The sequence below is a fragment of the Terrapene carolina genome, unplaced genomic scaffold, assembly GCF_002925995.2.
Source record: "Terrapene carolina triunguis isolate 2854851 unplaced genomic scaffold, T_m_triunguis-2.0 Scaffold146, whole genome shotgun sequence".
NCBI lineage: Eukaryota > Metazoa > Chordata > Testudines > Emydidae > Terrapene > Terrapene triunguis.
Genome location: NW_020664497.1, coordinates 144614 through 156844, shown reverse-complemented (window position 1 = coordinate 156844; position 12231 = coordinate 144614). Strand labels below are relative to the sequence as shown.

The 12231-nt window shown below is 43.3% G+C and overlaps 1 protein-coding gene across 1 annotated transcript in view; it reads right to left on the bottom strand.

The window, feature by feature from the left end:
- The window catches only part of BMPR1A (bone morphogenetic protein receptor type 1A), a 69863-nt gene that overhangs the window by 26620 nt on the left and 31012 nt on the right, over positions 1-12231 (bottom strand). Inside the window, exons 4-6 of the mRNA XM_026653678.1 lie at positions 11283-11382; positions 7691-7790; positions 5601-5745 (exon numbers count right to left, since the gene is read on the bottom strand). Of these exons, the coding sequence (XP_026509463.1) occupies positions 5601-5745; positions 7691-7790; positions 11283-11382 (345 nt within the window). The remainder of the gene's footprint in view (positions 1-5600; positions 5746-7690; positions 7791-11282; positions 11383-12231) is intronic.

Genomic DNA, 12231 nt, shown 5'->3' with positions numbered 1-12231 from the left:
CATTGAGTCCTCACTGGAACTGGTGTAAACCAGGCTGCCTCATACCATTCAACATCAGCAGAAAGCCATCTGAAGTAAGTGGTGTATGTGGTGGCCAGCTCTTGCCTCTGACAAACCTTCCGGGGGTGGGGGGGGCAGTATCTGCAGAGCAGACGTGATATGGGTCATCAACAATGGTCATCAAACACTGTGCCAGTGAAAAGGCTCACTGTGGGATAAGTTTGGAGGTAGAGCAGGAAGAGCAGCGGAGTATAGCTGCTTGCTAGCTGCTTTCATAAGGTCTGTGCTTTGGCAGCAAGCTGCTTCACCTGGGCTTAGTGACTGTGCCCACTGCTCATGCAAGGTCTGTGCCTTGGTTACAAACTGTGTAGTTTGGGTCTGTGGCACAAGATTCTCTACCTGCATACAGGTGACTTGGTCCTGCAGGTCTCGGACCCTCAGGGAACCTCTGGTCAGAGGGGGGCCCACACCGTTCATCTTGTAAGGGATTGGATGTGGTATGGGGGGCAAAAAGGGTCTAAAAACAGTCAGGGCCATGGGCGGCCTGTGTGCACAGGTCAGTTACCAAGCTGCAGTCAGGAGACAAATAGTGGAGCTGGGGCCACGCAGGGCTGGGATGCCAGAAGCCATAGTCAGGCATTGAGTTGTAGACAGGAGGCAAGTAGTAGAATCGGGATTAAGCAAGAGTCAGGAGCCAGAGTCTGGGGTTCACAGCAAGGCAAGGTCTGAGTGGAAATAATGAAGAAACAATGCATTGTTACTCAGACAGCTCCCTGTGATGGCTTTCTGGTATATATACCAGCACTGGCCAATCGGTGGGCAGCCACTCAGGCCCCACTGTACAGTACTTCCTGCATTGTCTAGCTTCACAGGATCCCCCAGCAGAAACCCGGTCTGAGCTTCCAGTGGCGATGTTGAAGTGTTAGTGGTCTGGAATCCCATGGTGCCAGGTTCTAGTCTTGCAGGTTCTTACACAGAGTTGGAGGAGCAACAGGTAAAGTCTATCAAACAGTGTCACGTTCACTGACTCCTGCCGTGATCTGCCTCTCATCAGCCAGTGATCCAGGCAGGGAGAGACATGAAAGCCTTGCATTCTCAGGTGGGCCAGTGCTGTAGAGGGCCCGAGCAGCTTTATCTTGTACAGGTAATGATATAGTCCCACTTTGAATTTTGAGTACTTCCTGCAGGCTAGGTGGATAGATATATGGAGGTACACACCTTGTAATTTGAAAGCCACAAACCATGCTTGAGCCTGAAGAAATGGAACAACAGAGGCAAGTGATACCATCCTGAATCTGAGGCGGTGTGTGTAGCTGTTCAGTCTCTTCAGGTTTAAAATAGGATGAAGACCCTTCTTCCTTGGCATAATGAAATATCATGGCTAGAAGCCTCTTTCCCTATACTCTTGAGACTCCTCTATGGATCTTAGGCATGTCTACACTACTAGCTAAATCGGCACTGCTGCGATCGATGCAGCAGTGTAGATTTAGCAGGTCTGGTGAAGACATGCTAAATCGATGGAGAGCACTCTCCCATCAATTTGTGTACTCCACCTCTCCGAGAAGTGTAAAGGAAGTTGGCGGGAGACCATCTCCCATCAACATAGCGCAGTGTAAACACTGTGGTGAGTGGATCTAGCTACGTCGACTTCAGTTACATTATTCACATAACTGAAGTAGTGTAACTTAGATCGATTTACCATGGTAGTATAGACCAGCCCTTCAATGAAGGAATGAGGCCATTTCTCTTTGTAAAAGACTCTCGTGTGAAGGATCCCTGGAGAGGGACAGGGAAGGACAGTGGGTGGGCAGAAGGTGTGAAAATAAAGGGGCTAGCCAAGGGCTACTATATCCAAGACTGAAGACTGGCTCCTGATCTGTTCCTATGTGGCTCCTGACTTTCCCGTCAAATCTACTGTTTGGATGATGGGACAGAGTGTGTGACAGAGGAGGCAGATGACTGGAGTCTCCTTGAGTATCACAATTGTTTCCATGATAGGTACTCTGGCTGTCTGCCCTGAAAATATGGGTGAGCCTACTGTGTTGAGAGGGGCCCTTGAATCCTTCAAGAAGCACAGTGCTTCCTGAGTTCTTTTGTTGAAGAGGTCCATACCATTGAAAAAAGAGATCTTGTATGCTGTCCTCAACTTCCCCATGGCAGATGCTAACAGCCTCATGGTTACAGCCATGGTCATCAAACTTAAGGCCGTGCTGGAGGTATCCCAGGCTGCCTCTAGGGCTGTACTGGTAAACATTTGACCTTCTTTGAGATCCATATATGCTCCAGAGTCCTGCAGTACTTTCACCAAGAAGGGAACCAACCCTTTCCCACTTCAGGAAATTGTATCTGGTGAAAGTCCGGTAGTTGGCCACATGGAGTTACACTAAAGTGGACGAGTAGGCTTTGTACCTGAATATCCTTGTTCTTGGGCGTGCCTTTTGTTGATTTTGATTTTTCCTGAATTACTGCAACTACCAATGATCCTGGGTTTGGATGGGAATAAAAGTATTTGAATTTTTTAGAGGTACCTGACAGTCCCACAGTTCACCTGTTCTAACATGGACTGGGTGGTAGCAAGGGTTTGCCAGAGACCCTTGGCTAGCTATCGCATGCCCTCATTTATGGGGAGAACAATTCTTGCCAGATCTGATGGAGTCAAAATGTCAAAGAGTTGACAGGATTTCTCTTGTATGACTGTCATTTTTATATCTGGGGTCTCCACCAAAGGAGCTCGGAGATGCTGTAAAGCTTTAAAGTCATCAACTGTCAAGGCAGGAGCTGGTATGACTGCATCAGGTGAAGATGACTACTCTTTAGGAGGAGATTGAGGATTCCTGGTATTGTACAGCTCCTGGGTACTGGGTCAGGCTCTAGTACCAGTAAGGCTAAGGTGGCATGGCGTAAGGGTACTGGGGCCCATTTATAGCTGGTTAGCCCAATGCCACCCATGTATCTTTTGTGGTGTTGTGCCTTGTGAGATGGATCTCTGGTAGCAGCTCTAGGTTTACTCTCAGGAAGTAGAGAAGAGGCATTGCTGCTCAACATGAAGGAGAAATCTGGAAATGGAGAAGAAGAGAAATACTCTTCAAATGGGGGTGCAATGGGGTAATGTCAACATAATGATGTCCCCAGAGAGGATCCTGACTGCTCTGTAAGGGCAGGTCTTAGTCCTGAAATTGACGCAGGTGCCAGTTTACTCCGTGCTACTCCCTTAGCAGAGGACTTAGACACTGTCCATGGACGACTGATGTCTCATCACATCTCCCTGAGCAATACTTCTCAGTGTTTGATCTCCACTTGGCCCTGCCTTTTGGTCACGCTCGTGTGTTGGTGAACTGGTGTGAACATTATTTGTGCCAGAGGCATTGTTGCCAAGCATGTTGCTACTAGTGCCAAAACAGTTGTTTGTTCTGGTGTAGCAGCAGCTGGTGCCAAAGGTTTCAATGCTGGGGCAACAGGTGTCCATTTTCATGGATTTTTTTTCTTTTGCTGCTGGCCACCGGGGTGTGGTGCTTCCTCGGATGGCACCCACTAAAGACATCTTCTTTGGAGGAGGAAGTCTTGTCTGGATCTGAGGTGATGCTCATTAATTGCCTGAGTAGGTGTAGTTTCAGCCGTGCGTCCTTCTACTTTTGAGTCCTTGAGAAGGACGACACACATGCTAAATACTAATCAGTGATGGGACTCCTCTTGAGACAGGAAAGGCTGCTGTTATGCTCATCAACCACGGCAATGAGTCCATTGCAGGTTGGGCAGGGTTTAAACCCTGTGGGTTTAGAGTCTGCCATGGCGGTTGGCATGAGGCATCTTGCCCCACTGTACAGGAGGGGATGTAGGTTTGTTCTTTTTGTTTTGTTTTTAGGAACATTCAAATTAAAAAATAAATGAAGATGAGTGTGAAGATAGATTTCTTCATATAACCAGTCAAGGTGATTAGTTTGAAGATCACAAAAAAAAGCGGGTTCTGTCTTGCTGCAACAGGTGGTAAGAGGGAACTGATGGAGGGCTGCAGCAACCCCGCCCTCTATACCCTCGCAGGGAACATGAGGCGGCACAGGGTGCATGTGCAGCCTGGATGGACATGGCTATTAAAAAAAAATCATCTAACCTCACACGCACAGGGCACGTGCAAACCTACAGTGGGATCCACACTGACACATACTCATAGAAAGAGAAGATCTATGAAGTTAGCTGCTTGAAGTGCATGGAGACTTTTAAAAAAACCTGAGGGTAATTCTGGAGTTGGATCCTAAAACAAATGAGGAGCTACTGGGATTTGTGAATGGGGTGATGTTATGTGTATATGGGAGAAAGCAGGCAGGAGCTTTCTGCTGGAAAGCTGGGATATCGGCAATATAGAGTGAATAAAATGCAAAGACCAAGGTTTTCAGAGGTGAAGTTGAGTGAAATGCATATATGGTCACTGTAGTGATGACTAGGGCCCTACCAAATTCTTGGCCATGAAAAACTTGCCATGGATCGTGAAATCTGGTCTTTTTTATGCTTTTACCCTATATTACACAGATTTCACAGGTGAGACCAGCATTTCTCAAATTAGGGGCCCTGACCCAAAAGGAAGTTTCAGGGGGATTGCAAGGTTATTTTGGTGGAGGGGTGGGGGGAGTGTCACTTTATTGCCACCCCTATTTCTGCGCTGCCTCGGACAGTGGTGGCTGTTGGCTGGGCGACCAGCTCTGAAGGCAATGCAGAAGTAAGGGTGGCAATACCATACCATGCCAACCTTACTTCTGCGCTGCTGCTGGTGGCAGCTCTGCCTTCAGAGCTGGGCTCCTGGCCAGCAGCCATCGCTTTCCAGCTACCCAGCTCTGAGGGCTGTGCCGCCATCAGCAGCAGCGTAGAAGTAAGGGTAGCATTACTGCAACACCCCCGAAAATAACCTTGCAACCTCACCCCCAACTTCTTTTTTGGGTCAGGACCCCTACAATTACAACACCATGAAATTTCAGATTTAAGTAGCTGAAATCATGAAATTTATAATTTTTAAATTCCTATGACTGTGAAATTGACCCAAATGGACCGTGAATTTGGTAGGGCCCTAGTGATGACACATGGATTTACAAAGTCGTATCAGAACAAAGATACATCAGAGTCACCGATAAAACAAATGTTACAGGCATCACAGAAAAATGGGAGGATGGAGGACTGGTATATTGAATTAGTCAAAGATGTAAGTTTTGAAAGATTAATTTATAAACCACAAACTTAACTAACAGAGTACAATGTAGTTGTGGGAATTTCTTTGAGTGCATTAGTAATACAAATGTCAATCTTATCTATGCAAGACAACATGTTTAAAACATTAAAAATAGTTTCTTAACTGTATATTCTTCACTATTCCACACAAGAGTGAAAAAGTGAAATGGACTCAGATTTATTTTCTTTATCTTCGTCATGTATTATAATTCTAATAGGTAACTGTATCAGGGGGTTAAAAATGTATATTTGTATACGTTTCTTAATTGTAAGAATATGCGAATGTGGATTTTTAATATACTTCAAGAATAAAAATATGTTTAAATGTAGTTTTACCATTTTGGCATTCAGGAGAGCAGTAAAGTAAATCTAAGACTTTGGCTTACCAACAGAGGTAGTCCTGATCCACTGCCAGAACTCTGTGACTGGTCAATAAGATCCTTTAATGACTCCCCGACTGGAATAAATGCTTCATCTTGCTCCAGATCACGATTATAACAACGTCTTTTTGCTACCCATCTACAGTAATGTCTGCAAAAGAAAAAAAAGACACATTAATACTTTTAAATATAATGTTACAGTTTATTAAACATCTTGATCTATGAAAAGAAAAAAGCTAAATTTATGTTTTTAAAAACAAGCAATATTTATTACACGGTCATGTCATTTTTAGATGACAGATTGAAGAATATTTAAATTGTGTACAAGAGACACTTGAAAATGTTATATGACCACTTGATAAATTGTAAATCAGTATGTCTACATGAGTCTCAAGTCAACATTTCCATCTGGGCTATATTAACTTCAGTTAGAGCAAATTAGGACTTTCTATCAATATTTGCAGTATTTTTGCCAATAGGATTACAGAATACAAGTGAACTCAGTTCATCTGAGTAATGGTTGAGATATCTTTTGGTCAGTGATGCTGGAGCTAAGAGCTGCAAATGACTGTTCTGTAGCAACTGTTTAAAAATGCCTATAATTTTTCTCCTATTTTTCTTCTTTTTTTCTTTCCAACAAAACAAATATAACAAAAATCGCAAACAGGAAAGCAGAGATTTATTTTATATGCAATTATAATGAAGCCATGATTTTTTATATTAAACTTCTCTGCTATGTCAATGCCTTCAATTATGACAACTTGGCTAATGATCTAAACCCCAGCTGTCACACAATAAACATTGTTCCTGGAAGCACCCACATTGAATATGAGGATTACAGTCTGTTTTTGTTCTGTTCTATTCTGCTCTTTGCTGCTTCCACTCCTGGAACTCATAAATGAAAGGAAAGTGTCCTAAGTACTTAAGATTTTGTCTATTTCGCTAACTTCCAAATGGGCAAAACAACAGAGAAACTGAGTGAAGCGACTTGCAACCCAGACTCCATTAGGTCCTATTACCACAGTATTATTAAAATCCCTGATTTGTCCCCAAGAGAATTTCTAGGCCAAGGGCACAGAGGAAGCACTATAAGCTCTAATTTCTATTCAGGTTCCAAGAGCACATGCACCATTGTGGTGCCTGAGCACATCCTGAGCAACTCCTCTAGAGAAAAATAGGGAGGGTGAAATCTACTTTAAAAATTCATGTACAAACAGCTTTGTAAAGTTAGAGTTAAGGTTACTGCCCTACAACCAGGCTTTCCACTCCCTACATGCTCCCAGAACATAGGGCTTCAAGATCCAAAATAACTGTCTGAAAAACAGAAAATGCTCAGTTAAGATCTCCCCACACATTCCTCCCCTCCCCCGCAACACCTTCAAAATGTTTGTGTTCTGGGGGAACTATATTATTGGTTTAAATTTATGGTTTAGAGTAAAGAATATTAGGGTCAACCGTGCATCCCTGTGCAGTGGGAAAACAGAGAATGACAAGTGACAAAAATGCAGAATGCTTTGTTTTCAATTCAGACTATGCAGGACAAATATAGCTATTTTTTTTAAAAAAGTAGAAAAACTGTAGAAAGTTTTATTCCTGTGGCTTATTTGAATCTTTAATATGTTCCTAGGACAGAATAATGCAGAAGATAAAACTCAGAAGTAGCACAAAAATAAAAACAGCAGTGGCTGAATATCCAACTGGGCAAATGCGCTAACATATTGGTGCCACAGGACCCTCTGTTGCTTTTTACAGTTTCAGACTAACACGGCTACCCCTCTGATACTTAACATATTCTTGTTTATGGAATTTTATAGTGCCAAAATAATACCTTGTTTTGAAAACCTGTACAGTTTTCACACATGGCTGGAATAAAACATCAAATTCTATGCAATTCCATACAACATGTTAATGTCCACATTTTTACCTAACACTATAAACTACTGTCCATAAAGATGTAAAGTTACATTTAGCTGGTTTCCTCTTGGATCTATTTAAAAAAAAAAATCTCTCTAACTAAACACATCTCTAGAGTAAGTCATTGTGTATATCATCATATAGGAAAAAATACTAGTGCGAAAGGAAGTACTTCTCCTTACTTGTAACAAAGGCAGCTAAATAAGATGATCATAACAATGATGCAGACTGCCATACAAATCAGCACTGCCATCCAACGAACGCTGCCATCAAAAAGTCCATCTGTTTAAAAAAATAAAACAGTTACAATACTTATTTCCTAAAAAAGTTGACAGTAGTTAGATTTTAGTATAAATAAAATATTCTATTTATCAGTCACTTTCTCATAGATTATGTATTTTGTAATTGCCAATTTTGTAAACATCTTCCCCATGAAATATTATTTTTCATTTGGAGCTACAGCTACACTCAGCAATATCAGGGATCCTTCCAAAAGGGGCAGCAGGGATAAAGAATTGCAAAGCATCAGATTTTATTCTCTGTAGCAACACTGACAATACTGTGGGTATGCCACACGTTTTTTATACATACTTATATAAAATTCCTTGCTATCTTAATATTGCCTACAATACCGGTGGTAACTCACTCCAATGCTCCTGAAGGCTTTCACTTCCAACAGATACAAAAAGTAATATATACTCCAGCTTAAAAAAAAAACACTCATACCAACGGAAAACCTTACTGGTAACCTCACATATTCTTCTATCAACAACTTTGCACATCTGACTGTCCCACATCCCATGCAATGGGTAAATTACTCTTCCTTAGCACTGCTGAATTTTCTTTAAAGGATTTAATGTATTGTTAGAGTAGGCAAATTTCAGAGGAGACATGAGACTGAAGTACTTCTATCTATCTTCAGTGGTTGTTGAGACAGAATTTGAAGTTCTTGTGGCACTTCTTATAAACAGTGAAGGATAGTTCCAGAATCTTGCCAATATATCCAGTCTCTCCTGTGAGGCTGGCTGATTCACAAAATTGACAATGGGCTATAGAGACTTCCATCTCTAGGTTATTTATTTAAATCTAGTCCAGGTCAATAGCTATCAAATGTTCCCACCTGATGGCTGTTGGGTGGTCTACATATCACAGTTTGGTAGTCTCAGAACAAGTCCTAGTAGTACCATGCCCATACCTCAAGAGCACCCATCACAATCCTTCAGGGCTGTCTTATTAGAGAAGTCAATATTTAATTGAAATTGAACTACGTTCACATCAGTATATTTCAGTTTCCTTTCCCCTGACAGCATAGTGGCCAAAACTTCCACAGTTACTGTCCATGCTATATTTGTTCTGTGAATAAATACAAGAACACAGTTTCCAGAAATGTCTATTCTAGCACCTTTCACAACTCTAAATTCACTAAAATAGAAAATGTAAACAGGATCTACTGTCTAAGGCTATATGCGAGAGATCAGAAACTTAACAGATCATATGATTTTCACAGGACTCTAAGACTCACCTGTTTCCCCAAGCTATTTCAAATGAAAGTAAGGGAGTTAAATAAAGCTAGAGACCAGGGAAAGGTAGGAATGTGATATATTTTAAAGGACTGGAAGGTCCATTTACAATCATAGTCTTGTTGACTTTTTTAACATATATAAGTCTTGTTCTGTGCCTGTAGCACAGACACAGGGTAAGTGCTTTTATAAAAGTGGATACGTAAACCAACAATAATTCCTGTTCCATTTAGTAACACACTACTTCACTAGCTAGATATTGTAGGTTCTCCCCTTTCTCCCTCAGGAGAGTGAAAATTCCAGGGGGAAAATGGGTCAGAAATGCTTACTACAGAAGAGATTAAGGCACACTCCACAGTCACTGCAGGGCCTTATGTACCACTTGGATCCCAGTGCCACTGCTGATCATATGGCAGAAAAGACGGGAGCTGAGAGGACTTTTGGAAGGGAAGGTTTTTTTGTCAAATTCTAGAAGTACAAAACAAAACAAAACCATAGCAGCCAGCTAAGATACAGAGCTATCTGTGAAGTGGAAATGGGTTTGAGCCACAAATGAGGCTCCTGGTATAAAGTCACTATTATACAAAGCTTAGGATAGTTATTAAATATTTATATAATTAAAAGTTGGGGTTCCAGAGGTTGATGAAAGCTGAGAGAACTTGGAGGTGAACACAGTTGCAAAGGCAGACATCATCCAAAAACAAAGTGATTATGGAGTAGGAGACCTTTTGATGAATCCTGTCAATTTTGGCTTTAAAAAATTAGAAAGACCTAGAGGACTGAGAGACTGAAAAGAGTTTGAGCAAAGGGTCTAAGATGGAAAGGAATTTCTGGACTGAAGAAATGAACAAAGATATAATAGTTCAGTTAGGAGCAGAGCAGGAGGAAGAAAATTTACAGTACAGACAGTTGGATGAGGTCCTGAGACTTCTTTCAGAGATAGTCAGCACTGCAAAAGTAGCAGCAGAAGTTATGGAAAAACCTAGGCTGCAGACTGATCATAGGATAAAACAGGGGTGGGCAAACTTTTTGGGCCGAGGGCCACATCTGAGTGGGGAAACTGTAGGCAGGGCTGGGGCAGGGGGTTGGGGTGCAGGAGGGGGTGTGGTGTGCAGGAAGTGGCTCAGGACAAGGGATTGGGGCAGAGGAGGGGTGTGGGGTGCATGAGGGGGCTCAGGGAAAGGGTTTGGGGTGCAGGAGGGGTGCAGCATACAGGAGGGGGCTCAGGGCAGGGGTTGGGGTGCAGGAGGGGTGCGGGGTGCAGCAGAAAGCTCAGGGCAGGGGGCTGGGGTGCAGGAGGGGTGAGGAGTGTACGAGGGGGCTCATGGCAGGGAGTTGGGGTGAAGGCAGGGAGCTTAGGGCAGGGAGTTGGGGGGCGGGGTGCAAGAGGGGTTTGAGCTCCGGCCTGGCGCTGTTTACCTAAAGCGGCTCCGGGGTGGCAGCAGCGCGCACTGGGGCCAGGGCAGGCTCCCTGCCTGCCTACCCTGGCCCCGGCCCTGCGCCGCTCCAGGAAGCGCTGTGGCCCCTGGGGGAGGGGGGGCAGAGGGCTCTGCATGCGCTGCCCTTGCCGCGCCTCCAGGTACCTCCCCCGAAGCTCCCATTGGCCAGGGTTCCTCATTCCCAGCCAATGGGAGCTGCGGGGGGCGGTGCCTGGAGGCAAGGGCAACGCACGTGGAGCCCTCTACCCCCCTGCCCGAGGGCTGTTTCTGAGAGCGGTGCGGGGCCCGTGCTGCCATGGGGGGCAATCCCGCAGGCCGTATCCAAAGCCGTGAGGGACCGTATCCGGCCCGCGGGCCGTAGTCTGCCCACCCCTGGGATAAAATGATGCACCAGGGAAGCAAAGTGTGGAACAAAAGGACAGTGACCACGTAGTCAGAGTAAGGCAGGCAGGTATAAGGAGGCAGCAGATGCTCTGAAAATTCTGAAATGGGTATGAATGAAAGAAAATGGGACATAGAAAATAGGTAATGCAGAAGTTGTTAAAATTAAAATGATGATTGCTGGGCAGAGGAACATCTGAAATGGAGAAGTTTGAAAGAGGAAAATGCCGTGTGAAGGTCAGGTCAAGGGGGAGATGGAGTTGACAAGTGTAGGATTTAGCACAGACCTTCGGACCAAAGGAGGTAATGAGGAAAGAAACTGAGGCAAGGGCAATACTCCAGTCCTACACTTTCTCCTAATATTATATCAATTGGTCAGGAGGAATAAACCCATTCCAGATTAGTCTGTATAAACTGATAAAACAGCAGTTTACCTGTACTACCAAGTGGCGGTAGTGTGGGCTGCAGATCCCGATTGCAGAAATCAGTTCGACAGCATTCAATTGTCCGACGTAGCTGTGCTTTTGGGGAATCCTATAAATGGAGAACAAGAGAAAATAACTCAAAAGTTCTGAAATGGCCAAACAAGAATGATATTACAGATAGTATAGATGTACCGTACTGTAGAGATTACATAGTTAAGACTGAGTTCTGTTTTGCACATAAAACAGGGATTCAACCCTCTTGGTTATGTATGAAAAATATATCACGTATCCGCTCCCAAATTTATGGCATATACTCTGACTACAGAATTAATTTCTGATAATTAACAAGTTAAAATTGATCTTAAAATGGGTTTTAATACATTTAGCATCTATGTCAGTTTTTTCTTTGTCCCAACTGGTATTAGTAATGGAATAATAATTTGAAAGTTTGAAAAGTCTAACTGAAATCTTGTGCATGGCCTCCGGGGGGGAGCAGTCATTGACAGCATAGGGGAAAGAGTCACCCAGCTCTCAGTTCAAGTACCCAGACCTGGTATGGATAACAGAAGCCCTGAGCTGAAACTGCAGGGAAGTCCTGTTAATCTCTGGAGCATGCCCATGCTCAGCCCTGCATATCACACGCACATGTGTATATATATTGTATCCAGTAATTAGCTGCACAATATGAAATTTAATGTAAATATCACATATTTCAAAATAACAGTTGAGTGACAAAGGAATTTTCTTCAGACCCAGTAGAGTATTAACATGGCAGAAGTTAGCTTTTCAAAATTTATATTTAAATTATATATTACACACCACAACTCAAGAGACTAGTGAGTTTGTGTGTCCATTCCAAGACTCTTTAAAGAGTCCTTATTTTCAGAACGTGGTTGCTCAGGAGATTTGGAAAAATCAGGACCCTTTAAAGGTGTCTCAAATTGGACTCCTAGAAATA